Source organism: Peromyscus californicus, unplaced genomic scaffold, assembly GCF_007827085.1.
Source record: "Peromyscus californicus insignis strain IS unplaced genomic scaffold, ASM782708v3 Scaffold_4__1_contigs__length_199733344, whole genome shotgun sequence".
NCBI lineage: Eukaryota > Metazoa > Chordata > Mammalia > Rodentia > Cricetidae > Peromyscus > Peromyscus californicus.
Window position 1 is genome coordinate 105567221 of NW_026294562.1, and position 25999 is coordinate 105593219.

Here is a 25999-nt window from a genome sequence, read left to right on the forward strand (position 1 = left end):
CAAAGTGAGTAATGCCTTCCAATCAACCAGCAACTTCCCCACCTAACCCAGTTAGATCACCAGGATAAGGACTCTGGCTCAGAGCCCCGCGGACTTCACCTTCACCCCCTCACGCCCAACAGCTGTATCTTTAGTCCTCTTGCCCTGTCCTACCTCTAAGAGGCCTACAGGCTGCTCCACAGGACCAACTTAGCAAGAGAGTAAAGGTATTTTCTGGACTCAGTTCACACACGGGACCCTGGAATTTGTGACCAACAGGGCAGAGGGAGGAAAGTGGGCTGGAAGAAGAAACCACCCAGCCAGATGCAATTTCCCTGCTTGCACAGAAATGCTTTGTCAAAGATGGTGCAGACTCCCCACAACCACCCTTCATCCTCACGCAGAACTTTCCTTAGCCATCTTGGCTAACTCTCCTGGTTCGTCCAGTAACCACTTCCTTTCAAGCATTCTCTTCCTGTGATCTCCCCACACCTCCCATCAGTGATAATGATAAACAAAGGGCTTTCAAATCCCTCCAGCCTTAAGACACCACAGGGGGGTTGCCTTATAGTTTGTTGGTTGGAGGAGTTGAGGGAACTGGTCCTGAAGCACAACTTTGGAAGGGTAGGGTATCAGAATATTTATTTCTTCTCTACACTACCCCGGACCAAACCCGTTTTCCCGGCCTGCGGAGAAAAAGGCAGGGTCTTTGAAGGCGTTTATGGCAAGTTACTTATCATCCGTGCTCCTCAATTGGAAACAAATATGGTGAGGCCTTTGCAGGATGCAAGAGGAGAATGAGTTTTGTGTGTGACGCACTGAGCTCCAAGGATGGGCTCTTTATTTCTAGTCACACGGAAAGAACGGTCCTGTGTCCATCCACAGGCCCTGGCCCACTGCTCAACTACACGCCCTGGGTTCGCCAGAGCTGGGAGGGGTCCCTGTCATCCCTGTGGTTCGCCCTGCGCCCCTCCACCTAACCCAGCACCCATTCCTCAGCTCAGGAGCACGACCCCTCTGATCAGACAGGATGCCCCTTCTCATCTAGAGACCCCGCCCCTCTTCCCATCCACCAAAGGCTCCTCCCACAGCGCACCCCTCCCCAGCCCCGCCTCTCTGGTAGCTCTGTCCACCCCCCCACCTCGAAACGCGCCCCTCCCCCGCGGCCAAGGGCGGGGCTACCCCACTTCACTGATGAGAACAGCGAGGCTGCGACAGATGACATTTCACGGCAGGACAGGTGCCCCGAGGGCCCCATTATGCATCTGCTGGGTCCCGAGCTCCCCCTCACCCCAGCGCACCTCACCCACCTCCAGCCCTCGCTCCGCAGCCTCCCCTCCAGCCAGCGCAGCTTCGCTAGGGGGCGGGCCGGGCGGGGGCAGGGGCGGGGCGTCCCGGACCGCGCGCTGGCCGCCGGGACTTGTAGTCTCCTTGTTGAACTTCGCCGCGCCGGGCGCCCTGCCCGGACTCCATCTCCCAGGAGTCAACGCAGAAAGCCAGCCCGCTACTGGCCCGCCCCACCCGCACTCGGGCCAGCTGGCCTTAAAGGGAACACGGCCCGACTGGCAGCTCGCGGGGTAGCCCCCGCTCTGGCTCCGCCCAGTTTCCCGCACCTCGCCCCTCCCCCCCCCCGCTCCGTCCCGCAGCCCCAGCGACCGCGCAGCAGAGTTTCACTGCCCGGGTCCATCTAGGGCTATGCGGAGCGGGGTGGGTGGAGTTGGACATGACTGTGGCAGCAGCATCCCTCAGGTCTGGGACCCCTCTGTAGGGGAGCGGAGGACCCGCCCTGACCTAGCCTGGCCCAGCCTAGTCAAGCCTGGCCCAAGCGCCCCGCCCAGGAGTGGGTTCTGAGGTAAGGCCCGCTGAAGTCCGTGAGGTAAGGGGGCCCTGGGTGTGAGTGCTGGTGGCAGGGGGTGGTGGTGGGGGGGGACAGAGAGTGTTTCAAGGACCCCATACTTACCTACAGGGTTCTGAGAGCACGAGATTGGGAGGTGGGAGGTCTAGGTTCTTCTGGGCCTTGCTGTGTGACCTTGGGCTAGTACTGCCCCTCTCTGAGCCTTAACCATCTTCATCAACTGAATATAGCAGAGGTGGTCCAGCTCCTGCCCCACTCAGTACTGAGAGCACACATACCTAGTACCACGGAGCCTGGCAATGTTTTTGTGGAGAAACCCCAGTCCCAATCTGGGCTGGGCAGGGGTGCGGAGGCATAAGGAAGGGAGAGAGAGGGTCCAACGGGACTACAAACCGAGGATCCAGAGACTGTCTGGTGGTCTTAGCTTCCCGGAATCTGGGACCCTTGACAACCCTTGCAGATTGGAGAGCCGAAGCTTAAGCTCGAGTCTTCCCTCCCAGAAAGTCTGGGTTGGGAGTGGGGGCTGGGTCAGCAGAGGTTAGTGAGGGGTAGTTCTGTAGGCAGGGGTGAGCCAATCCCAGAGGCGGAACAATGGCCCTGTCACCTTCCCTTCCTCTCATTCCTCTTCAGTGATAGGGCACAGCAAAACCCTCGCTCAGGACCCAGCTCGGGGGCCAGACAAGGCCTCCTAGAGGGAAGGGTGCCATCCGGATCTGCCTGTCAGACACTAAGTTAAAAAGCTGACATTCTGCAGCTCAGAGACCCCAGGGACAAACGGTGCCCCCAGGAAGCCCTGGCACCCATGGGAGTCAAGGTGTGGGGGAATGAATCCCCCCAACCCCTAGCACAGGGCAGGGACCTACAGACCCACCCTCCCCCTTTTGAGGAGATCTGGGAAGAGCTGACCTAGGGCTAACCAGGAACAGGGTTTTTATTCTGCTTTTCTGCCTTGCTTGTGTGGATCATTTCTGGAGTGGCTAAGGAGGCCTCGGTGGGGTGTCTCACAGATGTTCAAGGGTTGTGGATATTAGAGACCAGGCCCAGGCAGAGGAGGGGCAGGGGTTGTACTCAAGGTTAAGCCTGTCTCTGGAAGCGACTTTTCTGCTCACATCCTGGATTTTACCTCGTCTTGCTGTCACAGGTCTCTCTCATCAATAGCTAGGCACCCCTTCATGGCCACCTCTGTGCTTGGGCACACTCCCATCCTGGGCACTGCATACAGAACAGGATTGGATCTACTTCCTACAGCATCAGACCCTAGCCAGGTGGGTGAGAGAGAGTGCTGGAGCCAGTTAGACTGCAGAGCACGAAGGAGCCAAGGCGGCCGTGGAGCCGGGGCTCAGAGACTCGCCCTGTGGAGGGACAAGGAACGGCCTGCAAGCTGGACATTGCAGGATGAGTCAGAACTAGCCAGGAGAGAAGAGGCAAAGCCTTTCCCACAGAGAGGACACCAGGGGAAAAATAAAACACAGATCCTTCTCCAGTTCCCATTGGTGGCCCCATCAGTGTCATGTGATGAAGTCAGCCCCAGTGCCGGGCTTTCGAGTGTGGGCTTTGTCCCAGGGGGCTGGTGGCCTTGAGGTTCTGAGTAGCCAGGCAAGGGGGAACTTTTCAGAAATGAGGTTGATATGAGGGCATTGCTGAGAGAGTTGGGACCAAAGAGAGGCTGAGGAGGTGATGAAGGCTGAGCTGATCACTCGAGGCCTCAGTCTCTTTGTCCCTCTCCACAGACCCCCAGGTGATGATAGAGAAGAGCCAGGTTCCCCCAAGCAGAAGCAGGGAACTGTCAGCACACAGCTGGAATGCCAAGGGTTTTATTCACGAGGGACAGATGAAGGCTCAGGGCCTTCTGGGAGGGGTGTTGCTTCTCCCAGGTGCCCTGGAGCATACATACAGAAAGTGCCTGGACACCCAGGTTGACAGGCTGGCAGTGTGAGGGCACAAGCCCAGGGCTTGGGCAAGGGCATCAGCCCTGGCTGGGAAAGGCCAAGAAGTAAGTGGCCAGTCATCTTCCATCTGGGTCTCAGAGGCTGGGAGGTGAAGGAGTCGATTCCTCTATAACCAAGGCCATCATGGTGGCTGTGTCCGGCTAAGTTAGAAACCCGGACTGCTGCCCTCCAGGACTTGTGCCTTTTGTGGAGGATGGATCAAATGAGGGAATGAGGTTTAGAGAACTATACTGCCCTAGTGCAGGCAGGGGATAAAGAGGAGCTGATGCTGGGGGAGAGTGGAAACAGTTGAACTGAGGGAATTCCTAGAGGCAGCTGGCAGTGAGCGCTGGCCTCCTTCCCCTCATAGTGTGTGTGCCCTCCATGACAGAGGGCCAATAAGAGACTCATGTCTGCCCAAGCCACCATTTTTTTTTTTTTTTAAAACACTGGCCCAACCCTAGGAGTGGCAGATGCAGAACAGTTCCCATTTTCCAGCGAGAAAGCTGAGGCGCTAGAAGGAGCTTGCCCCAGGTGAGCCTGTGGTTCTGAGCGGAAGCCTTGGACCTGTCTTTGGAAGGGAGGAGGGCTGCTGTACTTGGTGTGGAACAGCTGGCTGGACTCAGAGCCAGTGTGGACCAGCCGCCCCTTCTGGGTAACCCAGCCTCCTCCTCCGAGAGAGGTGGCCAGCAGCTTCTTCCGGGAGGGGAAGAATGACAGCTGATTCTGCTGTGTCGTGGAAATGTGTCCCCACTACCCCCTACTCCTGCCCTCCCTCTCTGGCCTGCGATTGGAGTCAGGCGAAGTCAAAACCTCTAAAGCTCTTGTGCATGAATGCATCCAAGATATCACGGAGTGGGTTTACTGGTAACCATGGTGACAGCTGACCCGACTGCTTGCGTAGGCGTTGGCGCAGGTAGCAAGCCTTGTGCTTTGTGGAGAGGCCAAAGACTGAGGAAGGCTGGCTTTGGTGATTGGAACTTTGGGTGGTCCTGATGGGCGGGGCTTCCAGCTGCCACGTGCAGCCCACCCGATGTAGTGTTAGGTAAACCGGCAGGGAACTGCTGCGGGTCTTTGATCGTTCGGTTTCTGTGGTTTAATCTCATGCCATCTATCCCCATTTTTAAAACGAGAAAAGCAGCCCATATATATGCCTTACTCAAGGTCACACAGTGCAGATCTCCATTTCTACTTTAATATTTTAAATCGTCTTATAGAACCTTCTCTGGCTCCAGAATTCCATTTGTGCCTGCCCTATGCCCTTGCCCTCTATACATGATGCCAAAGTCTCATTGATTAAGGTTTCTTCTTAGCAGTGTGCATGCTGGGCTTTCTTGGCAGCCCGGGTTAAAAAGCATGACCCACCCACTAGTCTCCACGGCAGAGGAGGTTGATGACAGCAACTGCCTTGTCCTAGGTCCTGGCTAAGAAAGAGGGCCCAGGGTGACATGGTGGTGGGGGTGCCACTCTATTTCTTGTTAATTCTTTGTGTGGTGCTGGGGATCCAGCTCTTGGCACCCCAACCTCAAGGCTAGTCTTTCAAGGCCCGCGGACCGCCCTTTGCGCTGCCTGTTGCTCTCTCTACACATCTGCTTCCTCCACTAGGCTCTCGGGCGCCTCCTTAAGGCCCCCGGACTTTGCTTCCGAGGCAGTGGGAGCTGATGTCTTTTGAGAGTTTCCTCACATCCAGCACCATGCTAAGGGCGTCTTGTGCCTTTTCATAACTCCTTCCAACCAGTGGGAGGTTCAAGGGGCAGAGTAATGAGACTCAGGTTCACCTGGGCTGCAGAGGAAAACCCCATCTAAAAACAAACAAACAAACCGAAAACAAACAAAAACCCCAAGAAGCCAGGCATGGTAATTCATGCCTGTAATTTGAGCACTTGAAAGGCGAAAGCAGGAAGATCAGGAGTTCAAGACCGTCCATAGCTATTTAGTGAGTTTTAGGCCAGCCCGAGTCCCACAAGACTGTCTCAAAACAAAAATATCAAGCAGCTTAGATTTACATTTCAAACAACAGCAAAATATAAAAGGCAGAAGCAAGTGGCAGAATGGAAAAGGCAGCAAAGCAGTGCAGCTTAGGCTAATGTTAGTGCTTCCTAGGGTGCATGAGGCCCTCGGTTCAATTCCAGTACGTTCAAACAAATGAAGCTCCACAGTGAGATGCGAAGCGCACTTGTGCTAAAGGCTTGTTGACTCTGAGGCAGCCAGGCTAGCATTTGGGGGCCACTGAACTGGGCTGTGGTGTACCCTCCAACCAGTGAACTCCAAAGATTCGAACTTGGTGTGGGAGATGCCAGCCACTGAGAAGTAAGCTTGGTCCCTGTACCAGGGAGCTCACACCCTGAGACAGACTTAAACAAAGGGGCCCCTGGAAAGAGATATGCAGTGATGGTAGGGCGCAGTTCAGAGGGAGGACCCAGAAGTGTGCATCTCCATAGAGCCTTGTGTGTAGCTGGTTCCAGAACAGCTCAGGTTCTGAATCAGGTTTCTGGCCCATTGTCCAGGAAATGTTCGACTGTCTTCACCCAGCTTCAATGTGAAGCTTGAGTAATTTTGGGGGAGTAAATGAAGCATCTACTATATGTTGGGTTTTGCCTAGAGTAGGATTATGCAGAGAAAGAGCCCTGCCTTCTCTTAGGTGAGAGCTAGATAAGAAGTGAGCCAGCTGTACTATGAAACTGAGCCTGAGACTCTGGAGTTAGAATGGGTCAGTGTGGAGGAGTCCAGAGAACAGCCCAGGTGGAGGGCTTTTATGCCACAGGGCGGTAAGGACCTTACTCACCCAACACATGCCTACTGTGTGCGAGCCACTTGCCAGGTGCTGGGGAGACTGATAATCAAAACTTGACTTCAGGAACCATTTTTAATGTGGTGGGGAGGCTGATACCAGCCAAGTGCTGTAGAGGAGCTGGGCAGGATGTTCTGAGTGTTTAACCAGGAGGTCTGAAGCAGGTAGGAAGGTCAGGTGAGGCTTTTTTGGAGTGCCAGCCAAGTGTCTGACTTTTCTATTGCTGTGATAAAACACCATGACCAAGGCAACTTACAAAACAAAGTGTTTAATTCGGATTTACGGTTTCAGAGTGTTCAAGTCCACGATGGGTGAGCAAAGGCATCACATCATCTTGTTCAGCAAGCAGGAGGCAGAGAAAGCTAACTTGTGAAACCTCCCAGTGATGCACTACCCCCAACAAGACCGCACCTCCTACCTCTTCCTGAACAGTTCTTTCTATGGGGAATACATAGCCATGGCCATTCTCATTCAAACCGCCACACCAAGCAGGGAGAGGAGGGGGGTGGACAAAGAGCAGGGGCTGAGGCTGGAGAAGCAGGTAGGGCCCTGGGGGTGAAGGGCTGTGGAGCCAGGCTGGATGGGAGGGTCAGCGAAGGGCATCGGGATGACCCTAGCATTAAGTGTTGGCAGCTGTGAGAAGGGACCAGACTTAATCCTAATGTCTTCCAGTTGCTGTGGTAAAATACAGCCTAAGGGAGAAAGGATTTCTGGTGGCTCCCCGGGGAGGTATACCGCATCAGGGTGGGGTGGTCATGGGGCCGAACTTGAAGCAGCTGGTCGTCACTGCACACCCAGGACGATGACAGCAACGAGGACCGGTACTCAGGCCACTTTCTCCTCCTTATACGGTTGAGGGTCCCAACCCAGAGACTAGAGGGTGCGTCTTCCATCTCAAACCAATCCAGATAATCCCCCACAGTTGACCAGAGGCAGAAATCCCTCACTGGTGTGCCCAGAAGCTTGTCTCGCAGGTGATTCTAGGTCCTATCAAATTGATATACCATCCCCCACAAGGATGCTATTACAGACCGGGCGTGGGCTCACCTCGGACAGGTGTAGGCTTTTAGGAAAAGAAGTTTGCCCGGTGACTGGTAGTGGCAAGGGCTTAGAGACAGGATAAATCAGGCAAATGGCACAACACTCACCAAGAGGAGAACTTTGCAAACTTGTAGGTGATCTGAGAAAAGGGTCTTGGACGGGGCCCAGTCCCCTCACCTCCCCCCCCCCCCCCCCCCCCCGCCCTCCCGGTCCCGTGTGGCTTACTCAAGACTACTTACTGCTGCTCCCAGAGCCAACACTCACCTATTTCAAGAGTGTCTGTAGTCACCAGGGAGGCGAGGAGAAGGCGCCCAGCAGCCAGAGCTGGGACTCCCAGGGCTGGGCAGGTGCCATTCTGTTCTACTTCTTTGTGATAAAGATATTCGTGTTCCATTTTAGAGGCAAGCAAACCGAGGCCCCTCTGCAGCGTGAGCACCCAGGGATCTGGACCGGGTGTGTGTCAGAGCGCTGCCCTGCTCCCTGCCCCCAGCAGCGTGTGGCCGTCATGGACAAGATCCTGGAGGCCGTGGTGACTTCGTCCTACCCTGCGAGCGTGAAGCAAGGGCTGGTGCGGCGCGTGCTGGAGGCGGCGCGGCAGCCCCTGGAGCGGGAGCAGTGCCTGGCGCTGCTGGCCCTGGGCGCGCGCCTCTACGTGGGTGGCGCGGAGGAGCTGCCGCGCCGCGTGGGCTGCCAGCTGCTGCACGTGGCGGGGCGCCACCACCCCGACGTCTTCGCCGAGTTCTTCAGCGCGCGCCGCGTGCTGCGCCTGCTGCAGGGCGGTGCGGGGCCCCCGGGGGCGCGCGCGCTGGCCTGCGTGCAGCTGGGGCTGCAGCTGCTGCCCGACGGGCCCGCGGCCGACGAGGTGTTCGCGCTGCTGCGGCGCGAGGTGCTGCGCACCGTGTGCGAGCGTCCCGGGCCCGCCACCTGCGCGCAGGTCGCCCGCTTGCTGGCGCGCCACCCGCGCTGCGTACCCGACGGCGCGCACCGCCTGCTCTTCTGCCAGCAGCTGGTGCGCTGCCTGGGCCGCTTCCGCTGCCCTGCCGAGGGCGAGGAGGGCGCCGTGGAGTTCCTGGAGCAGGCCCAGCAGGTTAGCGGGCTCCTAGCTCAGCTCTGGCGAGCCCAGCCCGCCGCCATCCTGCCCTGCCTCAAGGAGCTGTTCGCTGTCATCTCCTGCACAGGTGCGTGGGCAGCCCCGGCTGGGGCGGGAACTCGGGCTGGCCCTGATGCGGGCACATACGGCGGACTGCGATGCTCATTTTTAGTGAGCAAATCTACCTTGGGCCTTTACTGTCGGTGTCATCCCATGATGGGGCTGGAAATGCCGGGAACACACCACGTGGGGCGGAGGATGAGATCCGTTTGGCAGGGCAGAATGGTGGGTCCTGGGCTTTGGGCCCCATGTGATATTTGCAAATCAGGAAGGCTCCTCTGGAGCCATTAGCATCTGGCAGCAGGGGAGCTTGCAGGCGATACCTAAATTCAGAATGTATCTTTAAAAAAATTTTATTTTTATTTCATGTGTATGAGTGTTCTACCTGTGTGTCTGGTGCCCGCTGAGGTCAGAATAGGGCACCGATCCCTGGAACTAGAGTTTAAGGACTTAAGTTGTAGAGTTGTGAGCCACCATGTGGATGCTGGGAACCGAACTCAGTCCTCTGCAAGAACAGCAAGAGTTCTTAGCCATTGAGCCGTTTCTCCAGCCCCTGAACTCTGGAATCTTGACGTCCAGTCGTCAGCAGAAGTGGATCTTAGATTCTAGTGTGGATGACTGAGCTGAGGTCTGTGATTTCCCTGATCGTAGGGCTGTACAGGGGGAAGGAGGGAAGAGCCAAGGCCAGCCTGTCTCCTATACAATTGCACAAGAGTTTGGCATTAAATGTGCCTTCTCACATCTCCACCTTTGTGTGGCTGCACCTGGAATGTTCTTTCCTCCCTAGGGTAGCTCCAGCATTAACTTTTCTGAAGGACTTTTTTTTTCTTTCTTTTCTTTTCTTTTCTTTTTTTTTTTTTTTTTTTGGGGGGGGGGACAGGGTTTCTCTGTGTAGCTTTGCACCTTTCCTGGAACTCACGCTGTAGCCCAGGCTGGCCTTGAACTCACAGAGATCTGCCTGCCTCTGCCTCTGCCCGGCTGAAGGGCTTTTCTTTACATGCACATTTGGGGCTTAGAGCTTCCTCTCGGTGTCAGCATATGCCAGCGAAGGGTTTTGAATGAATGAGTTACAATGGAATCAGAGACTTTGATGCTGTAGTGGGAGGGGAGGTGGCCCCATGTGTTATTTGCAGAGGCCCAGCCTAAGTAGTGGTGGCATGCGGGTGTGGAGAGCTCAGTCTAGCCCTGTTCCAGAGGAGGAGCCGCCGTCCAGCGCCTTGGCCAGTGTGGTCCAGCACCTCCCACTGGAGCTCATGGATGGTGTGGTCCGGAACCTCAGCAATGATGACAGTGTGACAGACTCCCAGATGCTGACTGCCATTAGCAGGTGGGTGCTGGGGGTAGTGGGTGGGGCGTGGGCTTTCCCCTCACTTTTCTCTGAAGCTCTTGACTCTGGGTGGGGACCCAGGCTATCTGTGGTCAGAGGCCAGGCCCTCATGCCTGTTTAATCATCTGTGACTTGTACAGTACTTCTCTGCTTGGCCTTGGGTTGGATGTAAAGGACACAATCCGGTACCAGTGATAACACCAGACTAGGTATTAGCGGGTGGCTCTGAACCCTTGGCCTCAGTTTCCCTCTCTATGAGAAGTAGATGTGCATGGTAGTATGAGAAGGTAAAAATGGGGCCTGAGGAGATGGCTCAGTGGCTAAGAATACTTGCCCCTGAGGACCTGAGTTCAAATACCCACCACCTGGCATGGCCATGCATACACATGACTTTAGTGATGATGACTTTAGTGTTGAGGAGGCAGAGATGGGCAAATCCTTGGGATTCGATGGGCAGTCACCTTCAGGCTCAGTGGGAGACCCTTAAGATGAGTAATAACAGAACACCTGCTGTCCATTAGATTCCATTCTGTAGGTGTGTGAGCACACACACTCATGAAGACTCACAGAGACATACACGGTGAAGGTAGTTTCTGGTGTGCTTTATGCGTCTGGAAAAGGCAAGAAGCCGAGTTTGGGTGCTTTTCCACTCCCTGAATCTGTGTACATTGCCCCTCATTTGAATGTTGTCACCCTGTGGACTAGCTTGACCTGCCTGCCTTGTGACCCCTGACCAGGCTGCCTGTGTTCCTCTCTCCAGGCCTTTGCCGGTGCAGACCCCATTTACCTGGCATGTCTCCCTCTGCTGTTCTTCCTGTACCCATGCACAGAGCACCCTCTCCATAGGGCTTTCCTGGATCCCCTGTCTTTAGTGGGTGAGAGTGTAGGCAAGAGGGGGGTGGGTAAGGATGCAGGCAGGAGGGTGGGTGCAGGAGTGGGGAGTGGGTAAGTGTAAACAGGGAGGTGGAGGGTAAGGGTGTAGGTAGAAAGGGGATGGGTAAGAGTGTAGGCTGGGGCTGGGCTGTGGTGGCACACGCCTTTAATCCCAGCACTCAGGAGGCAGAGGCAGGTGGATCTCTGTGAGTTTGAGACCAGCCTGGGCTACAGAGCGAGATCCAGGACAGGCACCAAAGCTACACGGGGGAAACCCTGTCTGGGGGGGGGGGGGAGGAATGTAGGCGGGTGGGGTGGGGTAGGGTGGGTAAGGGTGTAGGCAGGATGGGCAAGTCTCCTAATAGCCATATAATAGTCTCCTCAGCTCTAAAGTGGTTGTCATTGGGCCCATCAAAGAATATGTTGGGGAGTAGGTAAAAGTGAGCCGCCATGTGAGGTGTAGGATAGCACCATGGGAACTTCCATAAATACTATTATTATTCCTCATTGTGGCCCAGTCAGTTCAGTATTTGAGTGGTGTTGTTTTCCTGAGCATTACCACATACCCGCCCCATGCTCAATCCACACCGGCCTGGCGTTGGTCGACACTGCTACTGCCCTCTTAATGTGATCGTTCTCAGGAGGGGGGTTCTCTCCATTTGCAGATGAAGTCCAGGCTCAGAGAGGGGAAGTGCTTTGCCCTGGTCCCCAGCAGGGACTTGATGGAGCCAGAGGTCTCAGCCCCAGGGTGGAGCTCTTTGCCAGGATAGCCTGAAGTCCCTTCTCCCCTGTAATTGGTACAGTGGGAGAAAGGGCCTGCCTGCCTGCTGGAGGACTGTGAGCCGCTTCTGCTGGGTGTGTCTCTGGGCTTGTTTGCATTTGAAGGAGTGTCCTGGTAGTCCCAAGACCCACGTGCCCGAGCAGGTGTGAGTCAGGACTTCATGGCCAGCCCCTGGGCTGCCCTTCTCTGGCTTCGGGCGGCCTCCCTTGTCCCTGTGTCACGGTCACTCCCCTCACTAGGATGATCGACTGGGTGTCCTGGCCCCTGGGGAAGAACATTGACAAGTGGATCATTGCCCTTCTCAAGGGTCTGGCTGCCGTTAAGAAGTTCAGCATCTTGATCGAGGTTTCGCTCGCCAAAATTGAGAAGGTTGGTGGCCCCTGTCCGAACCCCGGCTTGTGGCCTTTCCCACTGGTCTCTTCTGGGAGCAGTGCAGGCGTGGGATGCAGGGTCCTGGGGTCCCAACCACGCTCACTGTGTGACGGGGCTAATTCACTGCTCCTCTCCGGGCCTCAGATTCCAGCTCCATTACTCTGACTGCTTCTTCCAGGGCAGGTGTCTGCCCACCCACCCATCACTCACTAACCCTGGCTGCCTGGTCCACCATGTGCTGCTCCATCCAGCTCCGAGGCCCGTCTCTGTTCTTGCTTCACCGTCAGCCTGCTGCTTCCACTGTTCTGTGTCTCCGCTTCCCTTTCAGGGTCCACGGTGGCCACGCTGGGCTTTGGGGAGTGGCTCAGGTCTGGGGACACCTGACACAAACTCTTTTTCAGGTCTTCTCTAAGCTCCTGTACCCCATTGTTCGGGGAGCTGCCCTGTCTGTCCTCAAGTACATGCTCCTGACTTTCCAGCACTCCCACGAGGCCTTCCACCTGGTAAGGGCCCCGCCTCCGCTCTCTCTGACCTGCCTGAGACCTAACAGGGTTTTCTGCGGGGAGTCAGGGAGTTGGGGCTTTTGAAGCAAAACTCTCCATCTTACTCAGCACGGGAGGCTCAAGCCCTGTGGTAGAGAAGGGAGATGGAAGCCAGAGGACGTGTGACTCCCACGAGCACACTGTAGAATGACAGAACTTGGCTCGGGGACAGCTACAGCTCTTCAGGGTCAGGTGTCAGGAATGGTGCTACAGATGCTCACTCACCTGGCATCCAGACAGGCCTTCCTTCTGGAGATAAAGAAACGGCACTGGGGAGAGGGTTAGCAAGTCACTGGTCCCCACAGGAGGTGGACAGGGAGGTTCCGGCCGGCCGAGGTGGTCTGACTCCCAAGCACCTGTCCTTCCTTCACTTTGTTACCCACCAGCACTCACTGTCCTCGAGGCTCTCTTCAGGGAGGGGCTCCTTCTCTGAGACCCTCACGTTGGACACAGCAGTTAACCCTGTACTTTGCAGTTTGTTGAAATGAAAAAAAGGTGAGAATCAGGGATGGGGACAAGTGTCACTGTGGCGACCTTAATTTGGAATGGGGTAAACCCCAAGGATGGGAGAGGAATGAGGCGATACGTGTTTAGAGCCTACCATATATAAACATGTGACCAGTGTCCTGTGCTCCTGTGGCCCAGCCATCCATTATGGCATTGGGATATAATACCCTAAGGGGTTCGATTGAAACTCCCTAATGCTGGGGAACTGAATGGGCTTTGGACTGAGATGGACCTGATTCAGACACCACCTTCTGAAACCCACCATGAAATCCTGACAGGTTACATAACTTATCTGGGCCAGGGGGTGTAGCTCAGTGGTGGCACTCTTGCCTGGCACACACTGGGCCCTGGGTACTGTCTCCAGCACCAACAGCCCCCCGCCCCCAAGCCATATAACACAAACAAGGTGCTCATGTTGCTCAGCTCACCCAGATGGCTGACCCAGCCCGAGCATCTGCTGCGGGGCAGAGAGGCCTGTGGCTCTTAGGGAAGCTTGGTTGGGTGAGGCTGAACAGCTGGCCACCTCACAGCTGTGAGGAAGGAATTATTTATCTTGCTTTGCAGATAGAGACTGAGGCAGGGAATCTTAGATCATAGGTCTTATAAGGAAAATTACTTCCCACGGAACTCAGCTTTACCTAGTGGAGGAGCAAACTGGTCACATGAGTGTACCTTCAATCCGCAGAAGCTCCTCTTTTCAGCCCAGGCCTCAGGGTAGCCTGGCACCCGAGCTAACCCTCCTTCTCTCTTGTAGCTTCTCCCTCACATTCCTCCCATGGTGGCCTCTCTGGTCAAGGAGGACTCGAACTCTGGGACCAGCTGTCTGGAGCAGCTGGCAGAGCTGGTGCACTGCATGGTGTTTCGGTTCCCAGGCTTCCCAGACCTGTATGAGCCTGTCATGGAAGCCATTAAGGTGAGTGGACAGCCTCCTTGACAAATGAGCCTGTTTGGGCCTTCTTGGAGGCTATACCTCGCCTTGGTAGCAGCCTCCATCATCTGAACCCCTGCTGTTTCCTGTCAGCTCTCTGGGGCCTTTGTGTGGGCTGGTCCCTCTGCTAACCCCTTCCTCCACCTGAGCCATAGCTCCTGCTTTATCTTACTTGAATTTTCTTGTTTTTTTAGTTGGCAGACAAGATAATGGGTCGCAGCACCTACTTACCATTGAATGTGGTCTTCAGGGTCTTGAAGACTGCTTTCAGTGAGCCTGCCCTGGGCTGTCAGTGTCCACCTCCCTTCCTTCCCCAGGTCTTAGCAGGGCCTCTCAGTGGCTCCTGAGCACTCCCGGAAGTGATGCCTGGCTAACAGGACCAGGCTGGTGTCCTGCCCTCAGCCAAGCTGAGGTTGGGTGTAGCTAGAGTTTTCCTGCCTGGCCCACAGTCAGGACAAATCTCTCTCACCTGCCAGTCCCACAGCCACTCAGACCTGACCAAGTAAACACAGAGACTTACATTGCTTACAAACTGTATGGCCGTGGCAGGCTTCTTGCTAACTGTTTTTACAGCTTAAATTAGCCCATTTCTATTAATCTATACCTTGCCACATGGCTCGTGGCATACCGGCATCTTCACATGCTGTTTCTCATCCTGGCGGCTGGCAGTGTCTCTCCCTCTCAGCCTTCCACTTCCCAGCTTTATTCTCCTCCTTGTCCCGCCTACACTTCCTGCCTAGCCAATGGCCAATCAGTGTTTTATTTATTGACTAATCAGCAACACATTTGCCATACAGAACATCCCACAGCAGTTGGGCTCTGGGGACCTAGGCACAAAGCAAACCAAGATGTCTTCCTGGAGGAGCTTTTGAAGCCCATTGGGGCAATAGATCTGCTTACAGGAAGTCTAATCTAAGGACCACTGATACAGGGAGAGGGTCCAAGTGGAGGTGAAGGCCTCTTTCAGAGCCTCTGATGTGATGCTTCACTCCCACAGCACAGCAGACCTGATGCCTGGGCCATTTCTCTACAAAACATCTGGGCATGTGTGTTGAGACAGAGAGACATCTTTTAAAAGGATTTACTTTTAAACTGTGTGTGTGTATGTATGTGTGTGTGTGTGTGTGTGTGTGTATGTGTGTGTGTATGTCTCTCTCTCTGTGTATATATATATATATATATATATACACACACACACACACACATGAATATTCATATATATATATATGAAGAGGCCAGAAGAGGGTATCAGATCCCCTGGAGCTGGAATGACAGGTAGTTGTGAGCCATCTCCTGCTGTGAATGTGGGAACTGCTTTCAGCTCTTGCTAGTGCTTTTAACTGGTGAGTCATCTCTCCAGCCCCATAGCAGACATCCTTTAAAGTACAGAGCTGATCTTGCAAAAGAGTGAGGGGAAATCTCCAGGGAGCCCCAAAGGAAGAGAAAACTGAATTCCCAAATGGTGAGGGGGCCCGAGGATGATGCCTTGAGGGCAGGGTAGGAAGCTCAGTAACATGGCCAACTTCAAACACAGAGAGGCTTGAACTGGTGTTGACAAGCCATGATTAATCCCCACCATGGAGTGATACTGTGAAGCCCCTTGAAAGCCAACAAAAAGGCTTCAGTGTTGATAAAAAAGAATGGTCTAGAAAAAAATATACATGTGGTCCAAAGCAGAAATTGGGAAAATTTTTCTGGCTTGATGTAGACTCTAGACTAGGGGGAAAAAAAGGAATTTGTAATCACCACGTTTAGGGGTTGAAATTTAGACCACTTGGTGGTGGTGGTGGGTGGTGGTATTGCTCTCAGAGCAGGTATTGATTTTAAAAGTATTTGTAAACTCATAGTACCCAAGGGTTGTCTGGTAGACACAAAACAAGCCAGAACTATAAGGTTGTATTGTAGATGAGTTTATTTAGAAACTAGTGTTGTAAACATCCTTCCCAGGAGCCAAAAGCTATTGACAAACCCAGGCCCAGTTCTGCCAAGTTCACATCTGGGAACCAGTGAGTTTATAGGCCTCCTCACAGAGCATAGGTGAGGGTGACTTACAGGGTGTGAGTGATCCCCTGCCTCCTGTAGGCTCTTCCAGGAAAGTCTTTACCCAGCAGGGATGAGGGCTTCCCTGTGGCCATATAGGTAGAGCCCCTCCCCAATCTTACATAACGTATATACTCCAGCCTCTCTAAAAGGCCATGTGCAGTTAAGGCAGAGGCATATACAACAGGTGGTAGGTGGTGGGAACTTCCTGAAAAGCCTGCTAGAGTGGAGGATAGGAGTTTGACCTTGACCATTAGGTCATGGGACGGGCACACAGGTGGGGAAGGGGAGTCTAGTTTGGCAATATGTCAGTGGTGTGCAGGGGACATCAGAAAGGCTTGAATCCAGGCAGAGTCACTCTTTGTTCAGTAGATCTGAGTTGTCCAGGCTAGCTTTGAACTTGTAGTCTTCCTTCAGCAACTACCCATGTGGCTGGGATGACAGGCAGCTTTTTCTTTCTTTTTTTTTTTAAATTTTTATTTTTTATTTTTTTTCCGGAGCTGAGGACCAAACCCAGGGCCTTGCGCTAGGCAAGCGCTCTACCACTGAGCTAAATCCCCAACCCCAACAATTAACAATAACAATTTATTGCTATACCCATTAATTAGTGCACCCTTCAACTCCATCACAGAAGCTCCTTCTTGCAGTAGATGAGCCCCACTGGGTTCCATGCAGAGAATAAGAGACTGTGGACTGCTCACTTTTTTTTTTTTTTTTTTTTTGGTTTTTCAAGACAGGGTTTCTCTGTGTAGCTTTGCGCCTTTCCTGGAACTTGCTTTGGATACCAGGCTGGCCTCGAACTCGTAGAGATCTGCCTGCCTCTGCCTGCCTCTGCCTCCCGAGTGCTGGGATTAAAGGCATGCGCCACCACCGCCTGGCGAACTTTTTTTCTGTTTAAAAACTATCATCTGTGAGAGGTAACTGGTGTAATAGAAAAATGATCCTGGGAAAGGACCAAGCAAGAGTTAGGCACAGTGTGGTCAAAGACCCGTTGCCATTGCTAAAGTGTGAGCTAATGCAAAGGTCTGTTGCCTTTGACTGATCTAGGGCTTTGTGCTCAGGAGCTGGAAGGATGTGCTGGCTCATTTCATGTCAACTTGACCCAAGTGTGGTGGTTTGAATAGGCATGGCCCCCATAGACTCATGTGTTTGAGTGCTTGGCCCAGAGGGATTGGCACTATTAGGAGGTGTGGCCTTGTTGGAGGAAGTATGTCACTGCGAAGGCAGCCTGTGAGTTGTCAATACATGCTCAAGCCACGCCCCGTATAGCAGTCTCTCCTGCTGCTGCCTGCAGATCTAGAACTTTCAGCTACCTCTCCAGCACCATGTCTGCCTACATACTTCCCACCATGTTTCTCACCATGATGATAATGGACTAAACCTTTGAAACTATAAGCCGGCTCCAGTTGAATGTTTTCCTTTATAAGAGTTGCCATGGTCATGATGTCTCTTTACAGCAATAAAACCCTAAGACAACATGCCATCAGAGAGGAAGGAGCCTCAATTGAGAAAATGTCTTCAGAAGATCCAGCTGTAGGCAAACCTGTAGGGCATTTTCTTAATTAGTGATTGATGTGGGAGGACCCAGCCCATTGTGGGTGGGGCCATCCCTGGGCTGGTGGTTTTGGGTTCTGTAAGAAAGGCTGAGCAAGCCACAGGGAGCAAGCCAGTAAACAGTACTCCTCCATGGCCTCTGCATCAGCTCCTGCCTTCAGGTTCCTGCCCTGCTTGAGTTCCTGTCCTGACATCCTTCAGTGATGGACTATGATGTGTAAGCCACTATGAGGTGTGAGCCAAATAAACCTTTTTTCTTCCCCAAGTTGCTTTTGGTCACGGTGTTTTTCGGTACAGCCATAGGAAGCCTGACTCGGACGGATGGCTGCAGTTAGGGGAACTGTTGGGAATGCCTTGACATCCACTCTAGAGCAGGGTACTGTGCGTAGGTGTTTGTCTCTGATGTCGTTAGAAGTGGGGCCAGACACCTCTTGGTGCAGCTATTGAGTGTGACAGAGATAGCCGGGGGAAGGCATGCCGAGCCTTGGGCCTGTGACAAAGGACGACCTCAGAGCCTCAGACCCTCTTACCGAGGTCGCAGGACCAGTGCCAGGGAGTGACTGATTTGCCTGAAAGCTGGCTCTGTAATCTCAAACTGGGAGTCAGAGTGAGGTCATCACTGTGACAGCATAGAGTGCCAGACCGATGGGAGAAGGGTGTCTTCTCTCGGCAGCTCAGGAAACTGAAGGTCACCAGACTGAATCAGAGAGACTTACTAAGCACTCACATCTACCGAGGCAAGAGTGAGGGGCTGGAACTGAGGTCTCAGCATCGCTAGATCTGGATCTGGCTGGTAGCCAGTGTTGTCGCGGCTTAGAGTGTCGGCCCTGAGCTCTGCCCTGAGCTCTGCCCAGAGCAAACGTGTTTTGTCACTCACTCTTTATGCTACTGCACAGTTCAATGATCTGCTGAATCCTAGTTGTTGTTTTTTTTTCTTGAGACAGGGTTTCTTTGTGTAGCTTTGGAGCCTATCCTATAGACCAGGCTGGCCTTGAACTCACAGAGATCCATCTGTCTCTGCCTCCCAGTGCAGTGATTAAAGACATGTGCCACCACCACCTGGCAAATCCTAGTTTTTTTTTTTTTTTTTTTTGGTCTCTGAGATGGGAATTACTCTTTCAGATGTCACCTGAAAGATCACATAGAAGGCCCACATATCAGAATGAGACCCTAGAGTGAGTTGTAAGCAGGGGCTGCAAACTCCTTTTCTAGACTTCTGAGTGTGTGCTTGGGAGGGAGTGGTGGAGTGGGTTCTAGTCTGGGAAGATTTCCTGGAGGAAGTCCGATCTAAAGCTACCACTGGTGTCTACTGTTCCCTCCTCAGGACCTCCACATTCCCAATGAGGACCGAATTAAGCAGCTGCTGGGGCAGGATGCCTGGACCTCACAGAAGAGCGAACTGGCTGGCTTCTATCCTCGGCTCATGGCCAAGTCCGACACGGGCAAGATTGGCTTAATCAACTTGGGTAACACATGCTACGTGAACAGTGTCCTTCAGGCCTTATTCATGGCTTCCGAGTAGGTGCTGTTCTGTATTGCTTCCTCTCTGTTTCTCCTTCCTTCCTTCCTTCCTTCCTTCCTTCCTTCCTTCCTTCCTTCCTTCCTTCCTTCCTTTCTTCCTTCCTTCCTTCCTTCCTCTTCCTTCCTTCCCTCTCTCCCTCCTTCCCTCCGATTTGAGACAGGTTCTTTTTTTTTTTTGGAGCTGAGGATCAAACCCAGAGCCTTGCACTTGCTAGGCAAGCACTCTACCACTGAGCTAAATCCCCAACCCCATTGAGACAGGTTCTTACTCTGTAGCCTAGGCAAGCTTTGAACCTGCCTCAGCCTCCAGGGCTGATATGGGTGTGGCTGCCACACCTCCTTTTGTGCCATAAGAAAGTACAATGTCACTTGATCACCCATGGCTCCTGGTACACCTTGTGGCTTGCTTCAAAATCCACCAGGGCTCCATCTTTGGCTCTGTGAGGAAGCACTCATTCTGATGTATCTCTGGCCATAAGTTAGTTTTCTCAAAGCTACAGAAGTAGGCGCTGGTGTCTGAGGTGTGTTGGACTGCTGCTGTCCTCACTGCCTGCTGAGGGGTGAACTTTGCCTTGTTCTGATTTCTGGAATGCTCAGACCGTTACTTCTATGAAATACAACAGAAGGATTTATTTGCTGGAAAAATCCCTTGTGGCTATGTGTGGTCATGTGATGTTGAGATGTTACAGTCCTTTGTGGAGCTCAGCGTCTGCATTGAACCTTGTCTGAGACCTGCCACAGAGCACTGAGTGCTGCCATGTGTTCATTGCTCTGGGTGGACAATGTGGGACTGACCTGCTGCTGGGAAGGCTGTGTGCTTCAGGGACAGTGGGTCTTAGGAGGATACCCTGACCCCACAGGATCACACGCATCCCCAGGGCCGTCTCCCTGCAGTGTCCTCTTGTGCCATGGAAGTCCTCTTTTGGAACCTACCTGGTTTGAGGGCAGGGGCTTATTACTTAGCTCGGTGTGGCTCTGGGCCAGGGCCCTGAGCAGGGGCCACAGGAATGGGTTGGAGGGCCAAGGTTGGGAGTGAATGGCCGTCCTTGCAAGTTATCGTGCAGAGTGTGCCAGTGCCTGGGGTGATGTTAGCAGAGACTCTGGTACACCAGTGTTCCCACCTTTGAAATGGGCATGTTTGAGTCCTAAAGTCATGGGGTGTCAGAGCTGGAAGGGATGGCAAGGGTCACCTTGTTGTCCCATTTGTTGTCATACCAAGGCCATTACAGAATTCATGACCCCAGCCACACCAGGCCAGTTATTTGCCGTCTTCTCCCTGGTCTCTGGCCTCCTCCGGAGCAAATGCCAGAGGCTTGGGTGGCCCGATGTAGGGGAGTAGCAGCTCCCTGGGGCCTTGGCTTACCCTGGGCTCCTGTTTGATTTGAAGCTTTCGACACTGTGTGCTCCGCCTGACCGAGAACAACTCACAGCCCTTGATGACCAAGCTGCAGTGGCTCTTTGCTTTCCTGGAGCACAGTCAGGTGCGTGCTGGTGCAGTGGGGCAGCAGTGGGACTGGGTGCAGAAGGGAGGTAATGCCAGGCCCTGCTCTGATGCTGTTCATGTCTCCCAGACCTGCCACAACCTAGCTAGAAGCTCCCGTTCTGTGGATTGAGTGCTGAGCCCCAAGCTGACACCAAACTTCCAGGTCCATTCAGTGTCCTCATGGCAGGGGGTGCACCTGGAGCCTCTTCCCGGGCTGTGCCACTCCAGCTTCCCTTCAGCGTTCAGTCCCGGGCACTAATGCACCCCCATCTGCCGATTGTAGGCACCTCTGGGTTACCTGGGTCTCTGCTCTGAGTGAACGAGCACCACCTCTGTCCTTACAGAACCCAAAGCCGTGGCCAGGGGTGTGGGAGGGCCTCTGTCTGGTGCTTGAAAGGGGAAACAACAGGCTGGCTGGGCTTTGACAGCACACAGGGGAGGGGACAACCCGTGATGAAGAAGTGGAGGAGGCAAGGATTTGGGAAGGTGTCATGGAAGAGGCCTCTGTACCCTGGGGGACTCATTTTGGCGAGAGTGAGGGGTGTTTTAGGCAGAGAAAATAATGAACAAAGGCCTGGAGAGACTTACTGTGGTCTGTGAGGGCAGGGCGGATTCCTAGAGAGTTACACCAAGATGGTGACACCCCACTCCTGGGCTGCATGGACTGTGGGATGGATGTGGGTCAGGGCCAGCTTGGAAGGGGAAGGTTGTAGGTTAGGAGGCTACTTGGAACATAGCACTGCCTGCTGCTGGGCGTGGGGCTTGATCTCCTCACCCCACCTTTCACCTGCCTTGTCCTAGAGGCCAGCCATCTCTCCTGAGAACTTCCTCTCTGCATCCTGGACACCATGGTTCAGCCCTGGGACCCAGCAGGACTGTTCAGAGTATCTGAAGTACCTGCTGGATCGGTAAGAAAGGTTGGTGGGTTAGGAGGGTGTGGGCCCCAAGAACATTCTGGGGAGACAGCTTGTCCTTCTGAGCTGGGTTGGATCTTTTTGGAAATAGGAACATTTCCTTGCTCTTCTGAAAGGCAGAGGGAGGTGTGTACCATAGGTGTCCAAAGATGCTGAAGTACAAGTGAAGCCTGGGCAGGGGCCTGTCAGTGTGTGCGTGTGTATCCACTGTGCTGCCTGAGCATGCTAATCCTCATCACACAGCTCTAGGTCCATCTTTATGTAGGCATGTGCTAGGTGAGTGTGTCAACACAGAAGTATGTCAGCATGCCACTTTATACAGCGATGGGAATTGTCTTGCCAGGCTCTTACATGTGTTAGAAGTATGGTGGGCAGTGTGCTGGAGGCGGGCCTGTTTGTAGGTGTGTACACCTGGTCTCCCTGCTTGTTCTAGGCTTCACGAAGAGGAAAAAACCGGGACGAGGATCTGCCAGAAGCTCAAGCAGTCCACCTTGCCCTCCCCACCGGAAGAACTCCCTAGCTCCAGCGCAACATCTGTGGAGAAAATGTTCGGAGGCAAGATCGTGACTCGGATATGCTGTCTCCACTGCCTCAACGTTTCCTCCCGGGAGGAGGCCTTCACAGACCTCTCTCTGGCCTTCCCTCCTCCCGAGCGATGCCGCCACCGCCGCCTGGGCTCCGTGATGCTCCCAACAGAGGATGTGCGAGCCCAGGAGCTGGCACTGGCTCCCAGAGCCCCAGGGGCACAGAGGCAGAGGAAGCACTGCATCACAGGAGATGCTCCCTGCACTGGACTAGACATAGAGGGTCTGGGCATCGTCAGCACTGGTGGACAGAGTGGGCAGGAGGAGAAGGTGGAGAGGGAGCAGGCCGGGAAGGAGAAGGAGGCAGCAGAGGAGGAGGAGGAGGAAGAGGAAGGTGCAAGGGAAGAGGAGAAAGAGGAAGGGAAAGAGAAGAAGAAGGAAGATGAAAAGGAAAAGGAATCTGAGAATGGCAAGGAGAAGGATGGGGACAGCTTGGGACCAGGGACCCATAGGGATGCTGCCGTCCCACCCAGGGAGCAGGTCTGTGGTCCCGAGGGTTCCCGCTCTGTACTAGACCTGGTCAACTACTTCCTGTCCCCTGAGAGGCTGACAGCTGAGAACCGTTACTACTGTGAGTCATGCGCCTCCCTGCAGGATGCAGAGAAGGTGGTGGAGCTGAGCCAGGGTCCACGCTACCTCATCCTAACACTACTGCGCTTCTCCTTCGACCTGCGTACCATGCGGCGCCGCAAGATCCTGGACGATGTCACCATCCCCCTCTTGCTGCGCCTGCCACTGGCTGGGGGGCAGGGACAGGCTTATGACCTCTGTAGTGTGGTGGTGCACTCTGGAGTGTCCTCAGAGAGTGGCCACTATTACTGCTACGCCCGTGAGGGTGCTGCCCGGCCGACCCCTGTCCTGGGATCCACAGACAGGCCTGAGCCTGAGAACCAGTGGTACCTGTTCAATGACACCCGGGTGTCCTTCTCATCCTTCGAGTCGGTCAGCAACGTCACCTCCTTTTTCCCTAAGGACACTGCCTATGTGCTCTTCTACCGCCAGCGGCCCAGGGAAGGGCCTGAGGCTGAGCCTGGCTCTCCCAGAGTTCGAGCAGAGCCCACCCTCCACAAGGACCTGATGGAGGCCATTTCCAAAGACAATGTCCTCTACCTGCAGGTGAGTCCCCTGCTGACGGTCAGTAGATGCCACTCCCGGGTGAGGACTTGGCCCAGCACAGCCCCACACACAGACCAGTTATCTGTTCTTTTGAGTTGTCCTCAGTTTAAAAATCCATCCACTCAGTACTTAGTTAGGGGTATGTTGGAGGCTGGAAAGGCACATCCCTTAAGCTCAGAGGAATGGACCCTGAATAATAGCACAAATTGATGATGCTCAAAGAGAGTTGTGGAATTAATGGGCAGGGACTGCTTCTGGGGCTCTCAGAGGGGCCACTTCTTCAGTGGCCTTCATGTCCCCATGTCCTCCTTTGTCACTGCCTCGGGCTCCCTTAGCAGAGTCAAGAGCAGTATCAAAATATTCAGCCATGGGGTGGCCACACCAGGGCTCTGTGCTTCCTGCACCTGGAGTTGGAGTTTCCTGAGAGGAACGTGAGGGCATGGGACACTAGCCAGCTTCTACATTTGTGAGGCCTTGCAGTTGAGATACGGCTTGGTGAAGTCTGAGAGGCTGCCCTTATTTTAGCAGGGAAGAATTTGCTACATGGGCAGAAGATGGACCTCAGCTGAGGCCAGGAAGTCTGGAGAGGTTTTCTTAAGGTCCTAGGCACTTGTCAGCTAGTATGAACAAGTTCTTTTTTCCAAGAGACTTGAGTGATTATCGAGAGGAAAGTGTAGTTTGATTCTTAGACCTGAAGTCCTCCATCCTGCTCCTCAGGCGGGTGTGTGTGTGTGTGTGTGTGTGTGTGTGTGTGTGTGGTGATGGGGGGGTGGTCTGGAGATGCTGGCAGTGTTGTGCTAAGCTACTTCCTGTCCTCATCTGTTTCTAGGAGCAGGAGAAGGAGGCCCGGAGCAGGGCAGCTTATATCTCCACACTCCCTGCTCCACACTGGGGTAGGGGCTTCGATGAAGACAAAGATGAAGATGAAGGCTCCCCAGGGGGCTGCAACCCGGCCGGTGGCAGTGGTGACTTCCACAGACTGGTCTTCTAATGAGAACTCCCACCTGTGGGGAGTCACAGCCAACCTCAGAGTGGGCCAGGCAGGGCTGGGGCCCAGGCAGAGCACTCTGCCATCTGGGGTCGTAGGGAGCTGTGGACGCAAGCCCAAGGTGAAGCAGGTCCTTTTGAGGGCAAGGAGGATGGAGAGGGACCATCTGGGATGTCAGTCTACAGCCTGAAGGGCACAGAGAAGCTGAAACCCAAAGCTCCTTAAGCAGTCACCATACTATGATGTTATGGTTGAGTGTACTGACTAACTGGGAGCAACTTGGATGAGGCCACCCTGGGCTGTGCCTCCCTGCAGGCCCCATCCTGGGAAGCCCAGCCAGCTCAGGTGTCAGTTTGGTGTCCTGTATCCAATAGCACTTCCTTTTACTCTAGTTCCTTCACCCAGCCCCTCCTCGATAGGAGAAAAGCACAGCCGAAGTCAGGTCCTTGCACCCAGAAGGGGGCTGTTCCCTCTGCCTGCCCTCTGGTGTCTTCAGGGGGTTCTTAGAACAAGGTGTGTGGGTGCCTGCACCCACTGTGTGTTTGAGGCATGTAGGGAAGGCAGCACAGCACAGGACCAGAGGTGAGACTCTTACCTGCCCCTCCCCTCCCCAAGCAAGTCACACTGGGAGAGCCCCTTCCTTCCCCTCCCTAGCCTGCCTCAGTGCCTGAGATGCTGCCATGGCATCCCTGTCTAGTTAAGGTCCGAGTCCTTATTTTACTGAAGACATTCGTCTGTCAGAAAGCCATTGTCGTTTGAGGAAGCTAGCTGGCTTGGCTCCTCTGATGGAATGTGAGGGCTGGGTAGGTATGAACTGTGTAATGCACACAACCTCACTGTGCCCTGAGACTACTATAGCCCCTTCTCAGTGGAGAGAAGAAACCCGTGTTCTTAAATAGGAATAAAACTTGCTTCTCGGAAGCCTGTGCAGGGTGCTGTTCTTCCAGCTTGAGCTGTGGTGTCTGCGTCCTCTGGAATGCTCACTTGTGTCTAAGCCGTCTTGACAGTTACTCGGGCTCCTGGTAGGTAAGATGAGGATGTGCCCCTGTCCTGGGGACTTTAGATGTAGCAAGGAGATGCTTGGTGCTAGGCCCTGGAGACTCCAGAGCTGCCAAAGGTGAGGCTGAGGATGTTTCATGGGTTGCCTTGGAGCAGACTGGTTTGCCAGGTAAGCACAGAAACCCAAGAGTGGCTTTTCAGATTCCAGGAATTCTGAGCTGAGTTGAAACATATGCCATCACTGCCTGCCTTTTTCGCTCCTCTGGGAAGGGGGTCCTAGCCTGTTCCTGGCTAGACAAGGTGTGGGTTGGGACAAGCTGGGAAGCAGTTCTCCAACATTCCAGAGTCAACATCTAGCTCTTTTTAAAAGATTTATTTATTTTTTTTTTATTGTATGAATGTGTGTCTTTGAGTGTCTGTGTACCATGTGTGTGAGGAGGCCAGTAGAGGGCACCAGATCGCCTGGAACTGGAGGTACAGGCTGTTGAGAGCCACCTAAAGTGGGTGTTGGGAACCAAACGGCTGAGCCAGCTCTCCAGTCCTAATACCCAGTTCTTTCCTCGGGTTACAGTCCCAATCTTGAAGCCGAAGAGGGACATGGGTGGCTGTGAATACAGGGAGGGTCTGGGACTGGCCTGCACCCTCCAGTCCCCTTCTTTCCACGCCTACTCATCCTCTTAAGAACAAAGCAGCTGGAAGGTTATAATGGTGCTGTGACAAGGGGTT

General features: G+C 54.0%; 1 protein-coding gene across 2 annotated transcripts; it reads left to right on the forward strand.

The window, feature by feature from the left end:
- The first annotated feature begins 1508 nt into the window (after positions 1 to 1508).
- On the forward strand, positions 1509 to 25195 carry Usp35 (ubiquitin specific peptidase 35). 2 transcript variants are annotated; one of them, XM_052713658.1, is made up of 12 exons: positions 1509 to 1831; positions 2976 to 3099; positions 7994 to 8772; positions 9939 to 10071; positions 11965 to 12094; positions 12499 to 12600; positions 13901 to 14059; positions 18993 to 19186; positions 20577 to 20670; positions 21474 to 21580; positions 22020 to 23286; positions 24116 to 25195. In XM_052713658.1, exons 3-12 carry the CDS (start codon positions 8100 to 8102, stop codon positions 24275 to 24277), a joined length of 3021 nt encoding a protein of 1006 aa, XP_052569618.1. In that variant the 5' UTR covers positions 1509 to 1831; positions 2976 to 3099; positions 7994 to 8099; the 3' UTR covers positions 24278 to 25195. The 2 variants fall into 2 exon arrangements, with proteins under 2 accessions (XP_052569618.1, XP_052569617.1); XM_052713657.1 differs by lacking the exon at positions 2976 to 3099.
- The last annotated feature ends 804 nt before the right edge of the window (positions 25196 to 25999 follow it).

Coding starts and splice junctions, on each gene's coding strand:
- Usp35 (XM_052713658.1), top strand. CDS start 8,100: ATGGACAAGATCCTGGAGGCCGTGGTGACTTCGTCCTACCCTGCGAGC. Junction 12,095..12,498: donor CGCTCGCCAAAATTGAGAAG/GTTGGTGGCCCC, acceptor ACTCTTTTTCAG/GTCTTCTCTAAGCTCCTGTA. Junction 14,060..18,992: donor CTGTCATGGAAGCCATTAAG/GTGAGTGGACAG, acceptor TTCCCTCCTCAG/GACCTCCACATTCCCAATGA.